Source organism: Vigna unguiculata, chromosome 8 (genome assembly GCF_037176805.1).
Source record: "Vigna unguiculata cultivar grain cowpea cultivar isolate G323 ecotype 2 chromosome 8, ASM3717680v1, whole genome shotgun sequence".
Taxonomy (NCBI): Eukaryota; Viridiplantae; Streptophyta; class Magnoliopsida; order Fabales; family Fabaceae; genus Vigna; species Vigna unguiculata.
This window is the reverse complement of record NC_140799.1, coordinates 1,285,849-1,303,625: the sequence shown is the minus strand read 5'-3', so window position 1 is coordinate 1,303,625 and position 17,777 is coordinate 1,285,849. Positions and strand designations below refer to the sequence as shown.

At 31.0% G+C, this 17,777-nt stretch overlaps 1 protein-coding gene across 1 annotated transcript; it reads left to right on the top strand.

Annotated features, from left to right (window-relative positions):
* The first annotated feature begins 10,345 nt into the window (after positions 1-10,345).
* On the top strand, positions 10,346-16,864 carry AUL1 (auxin-like 1 protein). The gene is made up of 8 exons (XM_028082854.2): positions 10,346-10,488; positions 10,645-11,077; positions 11,905-15,101; positions 15,232-15,329; positions 15,411-15,476; positions 15,545-15,634; positions 15,867-16,043; positions 16,574-16,864. The coding sequence occupies exons 1-8, from the start codon at positions 10,476-10,478 to the stop codon at positions 16,607-16,609; spliced, it is 4,110 nt and encodes a 1,369-aa protein (XP_027938655.1). The 5' UTR covers positions 10,346-10,475; the 3' UTR covers positions 16,610-16,864.
* Positions 16,865-17,777: the final 913 nt, after the last annotated feature.

The following is a 17,777-nucleotide window of genomic DNA, read 5'->3' as shown; positions in this document are numbered from 1 at the left end:
GAGTCTTGGTTTAAGCTGGTAAAATTCCTTATCTGCCAAATCCTGAAGATTTTTCATACTCAGGGCCTTATTACGTTTCAGAGAATGGTGAAGTGTTGTTGATGTTTGAGTTTGACTTGATCCTCTATGATCCAAGAGATAAATCTTTTAAGTACCCTAGGATTGAGAGTGGGAAGGGCTGGTTTGATGCAGAGGTCTATGTTGAAACTCTGGTTTCGCCAATGAAGCATTAAAGTGGATGTGTCAACTAGTTTAAATGAGAAGTTTTTAAGTTCTCATTTGATATAATTTATTGCTCGAAATCATGGTTTCAAGAAAGTTAGTAGATTCGGTCATGTTTGCAATATTAGGGTAATTATTATTTTAGTATCTTGTCATAACCTTGATTTCATAGTTACATATCATATAATTTTTCATGTAATATGATTTTTGTTAAAAGAGGAAAATATACTGAAGATAACGTGTCCCCCTCTGTTGAATTTCTTCTCACATATTTTCTGATGGCTGCTTTATTTCAGGTTTTACTCATTCTGCATTTGCATTTGGGTATGAAGCGGGGATTGATAGATGCAAAAATGATGATAATGTGGTTCCACCGAGTGCTCTTGTTACATTCATACAGAAAGGCATTCAATATCTTGAGCTAGAAGCTAACCTGAGTGGTGTAAGCATTTTTAATTTTTGTTGTTCATCTTCGTAATATGTTATTCGATGTTCAAGTCATTAGTACTAAATGCACACAATGAATGCATTGCTCGAGGACCTTAAGATGATTGGTGTATGTGTTAACTCTTTTAAGTACCCTAGGATTGAGAGTGGGAAGGGCTGGTTTGATGCAGAGTGTTGGTAGGGGGAGCTACTTCACCTATGAATGAAAAATGATTTTGATGATGTCTACTGGTTTAGAATAAAACATAGCTTGGTCTAGTTAGGATATGTATTAGGCAAATAGCTTCTCTTTATCAAATGTATTTTAGGCCTGTTGTGTAATATTGCATATGATTAGTTTTTTAACTAATGGATTAGCTGTGAGTATGACACAAAGGAAGTGAAAATGTACTCACGATAATCGATTAGGTAATTTGCTAATCAAATTAGTGACAACAAAAACTTTTGTATAAAAGCCATTTTTGGAATCTGTTTTGAAGTGGGAGAAATTAGAAAGATCACGCAGTTTTCATCTGAGACAGAGCCATCTGAGAGTCACAAAGTTTCAGAAGATTCTGGAAGATAACTCAAGTGCAGATCCAAGAAGAATTGATGGTTGATTCTACCATAATGGGTCTTGCTTGATTCAAGGAGCATCTTGTCAAATCTGCACAACATAGGTGTAGTCGTTTCTTGATTTTGTTTACTGTATTTCTGATTACAGTTTCTTCAGTGTTTGAAGTGTAGGCCTAGGTGCAATTGTGTGGATGCATTGCTCCTAGGGGGAGTTCTTGATTGGTAGATCAAGTTCTTGGGTTTTAGGTTCTAGAATTATATAGATGTGCTTGTAATTCTTGAATCCTATCTGTTTAGTGGAATCCTTCTAAGTGTGTTACTTAGGAGAAGACTGGATGTAGATTCACCTTGAATCGAACCAGTATAAATTGTGTGTCTTGCTTCTTCCTTCTCTCTCATAATCTTTCTTGATTGACTTAAACAGTCCATTAACCTAAAACTGTGAAATTGATTAATTGAGCTTTAAAACCTAAAGATTTATTCAAGATTCATCTTAAACCAGATAAAAGCCTTTTAATCAATTCAGATCCCTTTGTGGTTAAGATAATTAGACATATATGTTTTTAACACAGAGGTCTATGTTGAAACTCTGGTTTCGCTGATTATAAGATAGAGAAATGCAGCTGATGCAATTAAAAGTCACAAGCTGCACATAAAAATAATTTATTTGTAGTTCTTACATTATTAAAACTAAGTACAATGAAACTTATTATCAAAGTATATTAATTAAGGAAGAAGTGATAGTTTTATACTATTGAAGGCACAAAGTGTGTGGCTAAACCACATGGAGCTATTTCTGCTCCACCCAAACGTGCTTCACTCAACCCTAGATATTCCCCTGTGTATATTACAAATTAATATCAAAACAAAAAAGCAAAAAACAGAAACATGAGTGTTGTTACAAATTTAAGAATGCTACCAAAAAAGCCAGGAAGTCTAATTTTGGAAAGTGATGGTGACAGAAGCTTACTGCTTTTTCAGTGACAACCCTAAATGTTGTGGGCATAGAGAGACCTGCTCCTCCTCCCATCACTATTCCATTCATAAGAGACACCTGATTCCACATTTATTCAACTTTTCTTAAACTTTTCTTCTATTTCACCACAAAACAAAAAGGTAATTTTGTGTGAAACTTAACAAACTCATTGTTGGCTTTTTATAGGTTGCAATCAAATGGTAAAGAGTAAGTTGTTTCTTGTAAAAGCTTGCTGCATAGGTCCAGTGTCCTAGATTCACACATATGTACATAAATCTTAAAAATATCAAACACCTTAGTTTCAAAACCAACATGTTCTTGAAACATGTTGGATTAAGGAATTTTTTGTATAAATTTTGCTAGTTTTGGACAAGTTGTACCTGCAACTGAAGACGTAATCACTGATACCACATCACCTATATTGTAGATATTTAACTAAATAGGTTGTTCATTTCAGAAAAGAAAAAAAAATTGTCACAAGTTCAATAGTATAAATAAAATTTAAAAAAAACCTGCAAATTTTGGTTATTTTTCTGATTCTTAATACAACAAATACTACTAAAAAAACATTTGCCGGCAGGTGATTTGCTTAATTTACCTTCAATATCACAAGTTGAACTAAAGGGTCATTCTCGTACAACTGTAAATTACTTTTTATTTGACAAATCTGCAAAACAACAAATTTACCATTTCAATTAATTAACCTTCATAGTAATCAAAGCAATCTATTTTATGAACTTACCATTTCATGGTTAAGGCTGTTTAGCTTCTGAGGTCTGTTTAGAATTTATAAGCTGCAATCTTGGATCAGATGGATTTTACATTGCCAGAAACTGTCGAAACTCTCACACCAGCTACTTCTGGGATTGATCCTTTACCTCCTTGTATAGCTACATCATCAACTGAGCATAGTAAAGGTCGGTCAGATGTGTGGGGGCATTTTACCAAACAAGATCCTTATTATGAGAAGAAGGCTAAGTGCAATTACTGTGGTGATTTGATTAAATATTTGGCTGGAACAAGTGGGATGAGGAATCATTTGATAAGATGCAAGGAAAATCCTAATAGAGAAGCATTCAAAAGGAAAAAATTGTCATCATCAACTACAGAAGGGGCTAGTGTTGGCCCTTCACCAACAATTTCTAAGTTTGACCAAAATGCATCTCGAATGAAGTTGGTGAAGATGTTTGTGAAGTCCGAGCTTCCTTTTCGATTTGTGGAAGATGAAGACTTCCGTGACTTTGTACGATCCTTGCAGCCACAGTTTGAGGTCCGTAACTTCTCAAGACGAAGTGGGACCTTCAAGTGAATTAATTTAGATGATTGAAGATGTATTAAGATGTATTAACATTTTGATGTTGTTTATGGGAGAACCTACTGGAGAACCTATGTATTAAGATGTATAAATATTTTGATTTTCGTGTATTGAAGTATGAGGCTTATTTCAAGTATTATTTCCTAAGCACTTTCAAATTATAAAATTTATATTATTATTGCGTATTACAATCATATGTAATTAGTGCAATTTGGTTCAAAATAATGTAATTCAGTTCAAAAATAGTGCAATTTAGTTCAAAATCAATGCAATTTGGTTCAAAAATAGTACAATTCGGTTCAAAAATAGTGAAGTTTATTCAAAATCAGTGCAATTCGATTCAAAAATGGTTCAAAAATAGTGTAGTTAAGTTAAAAATTAGTGCAGTTCAATTCAAGAATATTGCAGTTCAGTAAAAAATAGTGCAGTTCAGTTAAAAAATAGTGCAGTTCATAGAACAGTTCAGTTTATAATAGTTCAGTACAGTTCATATTATAGTGCAGTGCAGTTCAGTACAGTGCAGTTCAGTCCAGTTTATTTTTTCAGAAAAACAGTTCAGTTCAGTTCGTCTAAATTGTTTTTCAGTTCAGTGCAGTTCATACGAACTATTTTTTAGTTCAGTGCAGTTTTTGGTAGTTCGGTACAATACAGTTATTTTTGCCCAGTCCCTAGCGATGTAGTTAGGCTTCCTAGATCCTTTATTGCTCATGGTTGAGTATTTCTTCTTGTGTATTGTTATTTTGTAGTGTCTTGCTCTTTGAGCAAATTTCCAATTTAATCTAATATGTGTTCAGATTCTTTTCCTGGCATTGTGTTGTGTCTTTGGACTTTCATTCCAGTATAATTTGTTATAACTGTAAAAGCTTAATTCTAATATACTTTGTGTCGATGCTATATTTTATACTATAAGCCTGAGACATTCTATAAATTAGAATTATTCTGCTAAATTAGGACGTTACAATAAAAAAACTAAAATTAATTTATGAATTGTATAATTTAAAAGTCGAATATTTTTAGATCGTACTATTTAATTATTTTTTCTTAAAGTTATTTTAAATTTTTAAAATTTACAATAAAAATTTATTTTGACTTTTGAATTATGTAATTAAAAAATTAGTTTAACTTATGATTTGTATAATCTAATAATTATTTTATTATCAATTACACAATCTAGTAAGGGTAAAATTAGAACTTCTCTTTATGTCGGGTGCAAGGAAATGTATGGAAGTACAAAAAGAAATAAACTACTTGAAATCTATTATAAATTATTTATATTTAGCCATTTTTGATTTTGTATTTTTCTAAACGCTACAAAATATATTACTATTATGGAATGCATTTTTCAGGCTGAGTTTTTCCGAACAAGTTTAAGTTTTCTAGAACATGTGAAATGTATTCTGAAATATACTTTGAAACCAGTCTTTTTTATTTATTTATTTTTTTAAATAAGTTTTCTTCTTTTTTGATAACAACGCAATGATGACAACGTGGTGCAATGAAAAAGATTATCTTAATATTGGGGTGTAGAAAGAAAATATAAGTGGGCTGAAGTTGCGAGACATATGTATTGGGCCTCACGGACTTTGGATTAAAGATATATTTGAATGAACTTCTTTTTAGGAGAAAAATATAAAGTATAAACTTTGATTAGTTTCTTTTTTAACATTTCATAAAGTATTTTTTTAGGATTAAATATGTTTTTGGTCCTTTAAATTTTAGTGAAAATTAAAATTAATTTTTCTTGAAAACTTTGAACTAATTTAGTCCTTCAACTTTGTAAATGTGTGGATTTAGTCATTTTAACCAAATTTTTTTAAGTTTATTTGACGTATTAAATGCGTTTTTAAACTAATATTGAAGCTAACATGTGTCAAACTGTGTAAAAAAACTAAAATACTATAATGAAATGTGTTTAAAACGTCAAATAAACTTGAAATTTGGTTGTGTCAAATTGTGTAAAAAAAAACTAAAATACTATAATGAAATGTATTTGAAACGTCAAATAAACTTAATAAAAGTTGATTAAAATGACTAAATTCACACATTTACAAAGTTGAGGAACTAAATTGGTTCAAGGTTTTCAAGAGAGGCTAATTTCAACTTTTACTCAAAATTGAAGGACTAAAAACATGTTTAATTTATATATATATATATATATATATATATATATATATATATATATATATATATATATATATTTACAAATTACATAAAGTATTTTTTAAACATGAAAAAAATAAAGAGAAAATAAGGATAAATATATTATTTAAAATAAAACAATTAAAAGAATAGCGGTATGAGCCAAAGTGGTACGATAAATTTATACAAGAAAAAAAATTGTGGAGTTTTACAATGGAGAGGGTTAACACAGTGAAAATAAGATATCGCAAATTGATGATTGTTGATTAAAGCATTTGGCACACACATGCATGTGGAACATTATTTATGTTATTTTGTTTAAAACAAAAGTGAAAGTGGCATTTAGCTTTGTTGCTTTAGACATCGGAAACAACCAATGTTATGTTATCATTAATTCCAGATTCTCAAATACTCTTTTCTTGGTATCTTCTTCTTCCATTCGTTAGCTTTATGATGTTGATTCATCGTGTATTCAGTTTCTCCATTGTCTAAAATTAGGTCTAATTAGTTGAATGGTACCTATTTTTATCCAGATATATCAATTTGGTATCTGTTTTAAAAAAAAGTCAATCGAATTCCGACTTTTAAAAAAGTGACTCAATTAAGTTCATTTCAGACCAAAATTATTAACGTCGTTAACTTTATTCATGACTTTTACCACTAAATGTTGATTTAAATATCAATACTCAATTTTGCAAGTCATTTTAAATATTAATATCATTAACGACATTAATAACTTTTTTATAAAATAAACATAATTGAAACATATTTTCAAAAAGTATAACTCAATTGATACTCTTTTAAAAGTGGGTGTCAAACTAATATATTCAAATAAAATTGGGTATCGTTCAACTAATTAAACCTTTAAAACTACAAAGAAAACAAAAATCACTTTACAATTACAACTAACAAATTGGTTGTTGCTTTGAGTGCACATGGTCGGAATTTCTTTTGTTTTTGTTGTTGTCTTCTTCGATTTTTATTTAGGTAGCTGTGTGTTATGTTCTTTGGAATTGCATTATTCATGTGGAATGGTAGTTGTGCCTTCCTTTATTGGTTTCTGTGTTTTAGGGTCTCAAAGCTATCTTTAAATATAATTTATGAAGAAAATTGGCAAAATTCAAATTTGAATTATTTATATTGTTTATATTTTTTGTTTTTAAAATATATAGATAGATATTAATTTTAATGTTTTAAAATATATTAATATTTTTTTAATATATTAATGTGACTGTATTTAAAATATTTAATGAACAATAACACCATAAAATCCAGAAGATTGAGCGGATCAGAGAATTTAAACTAAAAAATTTCATACAACTTTTTTTAGAGTTTAGTTGTAGCAAAGCAAATGTTTGTATTACAACATCACGTCATAAAAATATGAAAAGTATTTTTTTAATAATGAAAATTTGATAATTTTTTCTAATTATATTTTAAGTGATTTTTTATTTTTGTTTTATATATTTTTAAAATTATTAAAAAGAGATCATTTCAAGATATAAAAGAAGATTGTCAAAATTTAATTATCAAAATATCATGGATCGTAAAATATATATTTAGACTGTGATGATATATTTTGTATACAAAAATTAAGGAAGAAAAATAAGATGAAAGATAACTTTAATTTTAGGAAAAATTGCAACATCAATTTCATCAAGCCTGTCTAACCAACTAATCAATTGGTAACACATCACATAGTTTTCATTACATGCCAATAAAATTAGTACAAACAAACTTATTACTTTTAAATAGATTTAATTTATTTATCAGGAACTTATTTCGTAAATGTAAAAGTAAAAAAAACTTAAATTTTAAAAATAAATTACAAAGTATTAATATTTTTCTTATCTATAGCTTTGTTCCTGGTATAGTTTTTTTCCTTCTAATTGGGTGCCAATAATTGTACTTTTGATAAGGTATTGCAGACTTTTTTATTATTATAAATGTTTTTCAAAAAAAGAAATTAATTCGTAACAATATATTTTTAATACATATTTGTATATAATTTATAGGTATTTAGATGTTTGCATCCGAAATAGAATGAAATAGAAACAATAGATTACCATAACTAAAATCAAATATAACATTAATTATGAACTTATAAACTGATTAATTTACATATGTGTAAGGTCAGTATTATATATCTGTAAGTTATACAAAAAAGAAAACACATTAAATATTTATTGGCTATGTTCATTACATAAATCTTTATTACTGCATATTCATTTAATTGTTTGTAAATTTAAATGTATTATGTATTTAGAAGTTAAGTGGTTATCCAGGAAATCTTTTTCAAAATAATGTATTGCAGGAATATTTATTCAATATGGCAATTATTGTATTATTTAAAATAATAATGGATTATTAAATACGCATGGAAGTCTTTTTCAAAATAATGTATTGCAGGAATATTTATTCAATACGGTAATTATTGTATTATTAAAAATAATAATGGATTATTAAATACGCATGCAAAACAAGGTACAGTAGTAAGACAACCGTGTGTGCACTGTTTCCTACGAATTTGAATACTCAACTAAATTAAATACCGTTTATAGAATACTTTATGTCCCCATTATTAATTTAAATCATTAAATCATACAATAAAATTAAATACACATTCAATGAATATTTAATTATATACTCAACATTGACCCGCGTATAATTAATATTGATGTACTGTTTTGCACTGTTACATAGTCATGTATTAAAAAATAATGATATTTTAATAATTAAATTTTGATAATTTTTTTAACTGAGGTGTTATTTTTAAGTAATTTTAAAATATTAAAATATGAAAAAAATTATTTAAAAAAATTATAGATTTTAAAATAAAGTTATTAAATAATATTTTCCTAGAAGAATAAGATTATGAATTCAAGTAAAGCTTTTAATTGGTACAATTTTTCACTGTTGTAAATTATAAATGTTACATATGTTTTATCTTTTAATTTTAATAAAAATATTAAAATTAATTAAATTTTAAAATTTTATACTAATTTATTAATTCCAGAAATATATATAAATTTAATAATTTTAATCAAAATTTATTGAGTTTATTTGATATTTCAAACGTATTTTAAAAATTATTATACTCAAATAAAATTAACAAAATTTGATTAAAGTGATTAAATCTACATAATCCTTAAATCAAAAGATTAAATTATTCTAAAATTTCAAAAATAAACTGATTTTATTTTTTTTCTTAAAATTAAAAAACAAAAAATATATTTAATCCAAATTATAATACTTAAATAATTAAACACTATGCTAATATAAAATATAAATAAATATTAAATGTATTTTTAGTCGTAAACTTAAATATAAAATTATAATAATTAAAATTTATTTGTATCTTTTTTCTTAATCTCAAATAAATAAATAAATATTCCAATACTAAAATTAATTTAATACAATCAGACTAAAATGATATTCTTTTGTTTTTAAAGTTTGAAATAGAATTATACCAAAATTTATTATTAAAATTTAATAATTAATTTTTTGTAACATTTTAGATAATTAATTAAATAAAATTGAATTAATTAATTTTGTCTGAAAAAAATAAAATAAAAAGAAGAAGATGTCCGTGTTTGTGTCCATTAGCAATGAATAATGAAAGGACTAAGTAACAGACAGCTGTATTCAGCAAGCAGCGCAAAAAACCATACCAACTCATCTATAAAATCTCCTTCAACAATCCAAAAACCTCTTTTGTAAAATCACCAAACTACCCTTTAAGTGTTAAAGGAGAGTTAATTCGTTCATAAATTTAATATTTAGTTTTATTTGATTTTCTTGTTTAATGATGGTACGAAATAAAATTTAAGAAACTCAGTCATATAAATTTATATCTTCTTAAAATTATTTATTTTTGCTAATAATTAAATAAGGAAATATTAAGAAGGTGTTGTAGAAATCTTGCATTAAATATTTCTTTGGTAGAGATTCCTAAGGCTTTCTAATTTCCTTGATTTAGAAAAAAGAATCTGAAAAAATTTATTATTGAAGAATTTTATGTGACCCACTCAGTTTTTCGAAAAAATTCTTATATGATTGATTATTTTAAAGTAAAAATACGAATTCTCAAATAAATATAATTAAATAACTAAAAATACATTTTTCAAGATGATAATTTTTATTATGATAAAAAAAGTTTAAAAACAAAATAAAAAGTAGCACTCTATAATATAATAATTTAATTTACGCTAATTGCATTGTGTCACATTTATTTTAATACAAATTTATAATTTTTACTGGGATATTAATATATTCAAGACAATTCTCTTTTTTACTTTTATATAAGTCTTACTTTTTATATTATGTTAGGTCAAAAATTAAGGATCAAATTCTATTTTTTAAAATTGTTATAAAAAATTGTTTTATTTTTAATGGGTTCGAATAATCTTATTTAATATACAATTTTTTTACTAATATTTTTCATGTAATAAATAAAATTTCGAAACATGTTCAGACGTAACCTTCACTTAACAGTTACTAAAAATAACTTTTATATAATATTCATAAAATAAAACATATTTTTTTTACAATAAATTAAAAAAAAAAATGTTTAGCTCGTAACTCACAAATTAAGATGCCTTACCTCACTTTTTTTTTTGGAAGTTCCGAAACTATCCCTTAGTGACGTTATATAGTACTGACTGGACTCTGAACTATTCCACAGCAAAACGACAACACAGGAGACATACCCTTGTTTCCGGAAAATATTTATGACATTTACCTGCTCCTCCAGTTCCCGGTGGACCTCCCAATCACACCGCCCAGAGTCAGAGGAGAACAGCTACCAGTTAGAGACCGAAAATGCCGGTTGCAAGTGCGTGCCCCACACGTTGATCGTGTTTTTTTCGACGGTTACACCGCGATTTTTTTTCCCTCTCATTCCGTTGGAATAAAAACTCTTCTCACTCTTTCTTATTTTTCTCTCACAATTTTTTCTTCTTCTTGGTGTCTCTGACTCTTGCTGAACCAGTTTTGCAAAGTCAGAGAAGCAACGCAAACCAGAAGAGTAAGGAGAAGAACTTCGCTGTCGAGGTCTCCGGCATGGAGTTCGGAACTGCCGCCGCGACTCTCACGAAGAAGCTCTCTAACGGCTACGGCGTCTCCGGAAGATCCGCGTACGACGGCGTTTTCGCCGCTCCAATCAAGCTCCGAGCTCCGACTTTCTCCTCTCAATTCGAGGATTACCGCGAGATTTTCGGTGCCGCCGGAGCTTCGCTCGGTTCCTCTATTCCTATTCTCGAACTTCCGGAACTCAACGAGAGCAAGAAGAAGATCGACGACGTTGGGCGCTCGAGGGTCGATTACTCGATGGTCTTCGGTGGCTTTGGGAGCCTAGACGCTGCCGTTCCTTTCGAGGAGATAGTGGCTGAGCCTGCTGTGGAGAAAGATAGCTTCGCTACACGGTGAGTTTGCTTGCTTTTTTTTTTTTTTGTTAGGGTTTTAACTTAATGTGACTTGGAATAGTGAATGTGCTTGCGTGTTGGTATCTTGCTTGGAATCCAGATTCGATTCGAGAATATTTGTTTTTTGAACCTGGCTTTGCTTCTGTTCTGCGTCCTTTCCATTTTGACCCCTCTGTGGGTCATGTGAGTTCTTTCTGTGAGATGAGAAACTGCATTTTCTTTTGCTATTTTTATTTATTTAATTATTTGTTGCGCTCTCGAGCAAGTAAGTGGGCAACAAAGGTAATAATACCTTACTTTTTAGTCACTTAAAAAAAAAACGAATCAATAAGAATATAGTGTTTCGCGGAACTGGTTGAGCCCTTTTGGCATTCCTTTTATTCTACTTCACCAGTGGAGGAGAACTTATAGGTTAAGGTTTATGGTAGATTTATTATTTTAAAATTTGGAATCGGAATCTAGACAACTTTGCAAATACAACTACTTGAAATATACGAACGAGTTTTTAGTTGCAAAGGGAATCTAGCGTATGGCATCACGATCTTACTAACACGGTTTTGTACTCGTTAAATGTGAATTTATGCTTGTATTGTACCACATTTAGTGCAGATTTATATGATATTTAGAAAAATTCCCAACAAGGGGCGTTGGATGTGAATATTAATCAAATTCATAAATTAGTATTTGTGGAAGGATGGAGATCTTTGGAAAAATTGCTATATTGTGCAAATCTATTATGTAGCATTGGTAACTAACCAAGTTCTCAGAGGCTGCTTAGGACGGCGATGTTAACATTGATGGTTTTCCTGACATTTATTATTCTGTAGGAGTAAGATCAAAGGAGAAAACCGATCTTTCCAGCCAGAGCTTACTACTTGTTCGATGGAAATTCCAGTGAAATCATGGTCATCCCATGATGCCAAAAGGGTCAATATGTCTTATCATAAAGTTAACCAAGGAAGTGAAAATGGAACAGGTGGGACGACACATATAGCTCAACTCCAGGCTGTCCCTGCTTACACTCGATTAATCGAAGAAGTCAAGCCAATGAAGATAAACAAAGCTAATAAGTCTATACCAGTAGCACAAGATACTTATTCTGGTAGCCATGTCGACGAGGGAATAAAAGAAGCTGCACATTCTACTAATTCGTATACTTGTGCTTCACCTGATAATTCTAAGAAACAGTCTTCCAACAATGGAGTAAAAGTTAAAAATAGATCTGGTTCTACTGATCTGTTTTTTGATGCATGTGAGATCAGTGATGGAACAAATAATGTCAAAGTTCCTCGATCAGAGACTACAGAATCTAACTTAAATAAACAAAAAGGAGATGCTCTGAAATCAACGCCAATCAAATTCCAGGCATCTAAAAGTAGTTCATCCGAAGGTGTTGCTGGTGCTGATTCGCCACCATACTCAGATGACATGCTAGACTATAATTCAGAGGTAGCTGCTTCTGTAGCTGCTTTAAGAAAGGCAATGGAAGAAGCTCAAGCAAGAATGAAGGTTGCAAAAGAATTGATGAGAAGAAAGAAAGAAGGTTTTCCTGATCGTGTGAAACGTAAGTCTAATATTGAATTGAAAGCTGATGGGAAAAGAGAGGCTAAAGTCACTCATAGAACAACGAAACTTGATGCAAAGCTAACATTAAGAGAAAAGGATACTTCTCTAAATGTTTCTTCTGAGGTAGGGAGGTCAACAATGAGAATAGAGAAAGCGAGGCCAGATCTGGGGACAAAAGAAACCTGTGGTGCTGAAGAAGTTGTACGCGAAACACAGAAGAAGATGAAATCAGATCGAGCAAAACATGAGAGAGAGGTTGAACGAAAAGAACCAAATCATAAGGGAAAAATACTTGAGCTGAAAGAGGCAGAAAATAACAAGAAACAGCAGTACTTAAATAAAACAGATAGGAATACCCTTGAAAAACCTGAAGAATCTGATGAAAAAATAGAAATTGTTAGAGAATATTGGGGGCTGGAGAATAATGAAGAGAGGGCTCATCCAGACCATGAAGCAAGTGCATATGTAGAACTTGTCCAGGAAACTAAACATAGGAGTCAAAAGGTAGTAGATGAGACAAAACTGATTCAGGAGGGATTTGAAAATGGACTAATGGACAATGATCTGAAGGTTAATGAAAATGGGGAAGTTGAGAATAGGGTTAAATCTTCTTATGAACCGGAAGACTATGCAAACAATGTCGGTGGGCAAGGGTTAATAGAAGGTAATGGGAAAAAAGTTGCTGGTGATCCAGAAGATGGCAACAAATCTGAAGGGTCCTTTGAGCTGGAAGAATGCAAAATAAATTTTAGAGCTGTTCAGGAACCGCGAGAGGCTGAGAAGAATATTACTGAAGAGCTAAAAGGAAGTGAGAATAAAGTTGATGTGTTCAGTGAGCTGGAAGAATGTGAATTGGCAGAGATTCTGGAGCCACTTGACAATGAGAGTGTGTGCAGTCAACATGCCATAAATTTGACCAGTATGGAGGAAGCCACAGAGAGCTTTGGGTGTTTAGAGGAAAGAAAGAAAATAAATGATTCTGGTTTTCTGGATATCAGTCAAAACACTGAACATTCCTGGCAGAGAGAAGCCACTGGTAATACCTTTGGCAGTATCTATGTGCAGGAGGAAATACTGGAGGACATCGTGGACCATATTCATACTAAGAAAAATAAATTGGATGGAAATGACAAGGTTCTAGATGCCCGAGCAAGTGAGAGTGGATTTGAAGGAGCCACTCAACTGATGGATGGAAATACGAGGGAAAGGATGGATAACAAGGAGCCCGCTGAAGTTATTGGAGTGACTCTATCTGATCCTTGTTGCGAGGAGGTAAAAGCAGATAAAACTAGCAACACCACAGAAACCAGTTCAAGCTTTGAGCCAGATGAAACTGAGAAGTTGAACAAAACTCAGGCAACTGATATAATCACTGCAAATGAGGAAACTTTGGAAGTAAATCTAGAGGCTCATTCATATGATGTGCTAGATGGTGTATCGGAAGCAAGTAGTGCTTCATTTCAACAAGAGGGATATGAAGAAACAGACCCCATTCAGGAGACAAGTGATTTCCGTGATAAACATACAGATGAGACTTCTTCCTTCACTCAAGTTGCCCTTGAACTAAACAAAGCAGACAATCAAATACAAAATATATTTGAAAGAGAGACTTCCGAAGGTGCTGCTACAAATACTGGTGACACTGACATAAAGGCTAGGCAAAGCATAGATCAGTGCTGGGAAGAGTCAGAAAATTACTGTAATCTGGACATGCCTGTTGAAGACACAACTCGCAAGTCTGTTGAAATCTGCAAGGATGCAAAGGAGACTAGAGATGCATTAAATGAAGATTTGGATGAGAACAGATCTAACTCCTCTAATGGGGAAAATTTGTACAAAAATGAAGACATTATAGATGAATCCCAGATACCTAGTACATCTGACTGGAAATCAAGTCTCTTCAAAGAAGTAGAGAAGGTTGAATCAAGTCACAGCAATATAAGGGAGAGTAATCAAGCATCCGCAATGGAAGAGAAGGGAGCAAATGACAACTTGCATAAGGAAGAGCAGGAAAAGGAACACCTCAAAAAACTCGATGCAGCAAAAGAGAGGGAAAGAGAAAGAGAAAGGGAGAAATTAGCTGTAGAAAGAGCAATTCGTGAAGCACGTGAAAGGGCCTTTGCTGATGCCAGAGAAAGGGCGGCTCTAGAGAGAGCTGCTGCAGAAGCACGTCAGAAAAACATTTCTGATGGACGAGAAAGGCTAGGAAAAACCAATAGTCAGGGAAATGAGAAGACCCCAGCTGAGAAGGCTGCTATGGAGGCAAAACTTAAAGTTGAGCGTGCTGCTGTAGAGAGAGCAACTGCAGAGGCACGGGCACGGGCCCTAGAAAGGGCGCTTTCTGAGAGAGCTGCCTCTGATGCAAGAAATAAGTCTGACAAACCTGTTGCCGGCTTTACGGCTTCCCGTGATAATGCAATGAAGCAAAACTTCCATTCAAAATCTTTCAGCCATGGTGGTATGTAATGTTAACATGTTCTGATTGCGCTGTAGTTGACCCTATCTTTTATCTTGTGTCATATATTCTTTATTTCTGTGCTTTCTTTTTAAATTTTTATTGATTCTGTTCAAATTGTATTTTCCTGAAGTTCGTGATTCTACTGATGTATTGGATGGAGCTAATGGCGATTCTGCTCAGAGATGTAAGGCTAGGTTTGAGAGGCATCAGAGAATAGGGGAACGCGTGGTATGGTTCCTGGTTTTGCCAAATATCTCTTGTACAAATTAAGTTGTCAAATTGTTTGTTCATTCTTTGTTTTGGATGCAGGCACATGCTCTTGCAGAAAAGAATATGCGTGACCGGCTTGTGCAGAAGGAGCAAGAAGAGAGAAATGTAATTTTCTATCAAGTTTTGCGATTCACATGTTTCACATTTTGTCTAACAAAATCTTATTTTTGCAGAGGGTAGCAGAGGTTCTCGATGCTGATGTTAAAAGGTGGTCAAGTGGAAAAACAGGAAACTTGAGGGCATTGCTTTCTACATTACAATATGTATGTGTAAACATCCTAACTTTGTTTAAGCTCAGTGCATATTTTGAGACTGTCATGCCATGCTAGATAGATAAGAACTTCTCATTGATATTTTTTTTTCCTATACTCAACTATAATCACTTTAAACTAGGGAAAATAAAGACATAAAAATATATCGTTTTTGAAAGCACTCAGTTGTTTTAAGACCTGGAGGAAATTTTCGTTTACTTGTTATCAAATTTGTGTTATGCAGATTCTTGGCCCCGACAGTGGTTGGCAACCGATTCCTTTGACAGATGTAGTAACCACCCCTGCAGTAAAGAAAGCTTATCGTAAAGCTACTCTTTTTGTGCATCCTGACAAGCTGCAGCAGCGGGGAGCAAGCATTCAACAAAAGTACATCTGCGAGAAGGTTTTTGATCTTCTAAAGGTTTGGCCTTCATTTGTTCTTTTTAGTTCTTAACAATTCTGCTGATACCATGGTTTCAACCTACAATCTTAATATACATTTCTAGGTTCTAAATAGGGTTCCCTTGCACCTTTTTGATTTAAACATAATATATGTAGTTGGGATTGGGATTTTGAATCTTTTCCATGGTACTTTTACTAACATGAGACCTGTGTTTGGAAATAACATTTAATATATGATACCGTTTCCATGTAATGTAAAATAAATTTTGTTGAAGTAAAAGTACTATTTTAATTTATGTTCTATAAAAAATATACTATCATATTCATGTGCAAAATCTAATTTTATACTGTAACATAACTTAGCTACCGTCATAATAATAAACCCGTGACAACATTAATCACATCAGACATTTCTTTTTATCATATCAATTGTAATAAATTGATCTCACAAAATATATTTTTCTCGTGTTTCCTTGGTTGAGCTAAGACACCAGGATTTAAATCTATGTATGTATGCATGTTTCTGAATTTCTGCTAAATTGTCCCCAGGAAGCTTGGAACAGATTTAACATGGAAGAACGATAAACAGTGGTTAGTGCTGGGTCTGCAAGTGGAACTTTATTGTATAGCTCAACATCTACTGTACTATTTTTATTTATTAGTTCCACATATTACAGGCCTTTATAGTTAATTATAGAATAATTTATCCAGAAGATAGCTAGCTGATTAGGAAAGTAACAGTATTGGCTGAATCAGTCTGAACTCCATTTTCATATATCACATTTGAAAAATGTTTTGATAGTATAAACATGCTAGAAACTATTCTGGATTTTATTACAAGTCACAGAACATGTCTACTCAAATTGATCCATCAGTTTCGTTTCATTCGACAGAAAAATTCTCGGGAGAGCTGATTATAAAAGTGTTGGATGGACTAAATTACTATGTTTGGAGGAAATAAATGGTTATAAAAAAGTTAATGTTATAAACCGATATAAAAGGTAATTTATATAAGCAATTATGATGTGTTGAAAAGTAGGTAACATATTATAAATTGAGGAAGTTGGTTATATTGCTTGTTTACTTATGAAAACAAGTAAATGAAATTAAATCTTGAAAAAGAAGTATATCTAATGAATCAAAGAAAAAATTGTTTGTTTATTGGTAGTTGATAAAGACATTCTAAGAGATATTTTTAAGAGTTATAATTAATACACATTTTTGTATAAGATGTGAAATTGATTATTTCATTTCCAATCATAAGTCTTTATATTATGTTGTTGTATTTTGGTTTTTGCTATTGAGAATAACTTTTATATATTGAAAAATGTCATCAATCAATTTAGTTATGTATGTAAGGGTTAATTGGCATATTAGGAGTTTATTGACAAATAAAAAAGTCGTTGTGACCAATTACATTTCAATTTATAGCAAATTTATCTATAATAATATGCAATTAAAATTCTTTCCTTTTATGCATACTATTTTTTTGTTAACTTTAATAATATTTGAAAAGAAACTACTACCTCCACAAAAGTAACTATTTACACATGTTTTATTTAAATAATTAATACCAAAAAATATATAATTTTATAGATATAATAAGCAAAGACATAAAACAAAAAAAAAGTACAATTCATATATATTACTTAACATAATAAAATTAGATTTTAACTTGTTAAAAATTAAATAACATGATAAAAAAAATGCGAATACGTTTTGTACGTATGCTTGTTGAGGAATGGTATAGTTT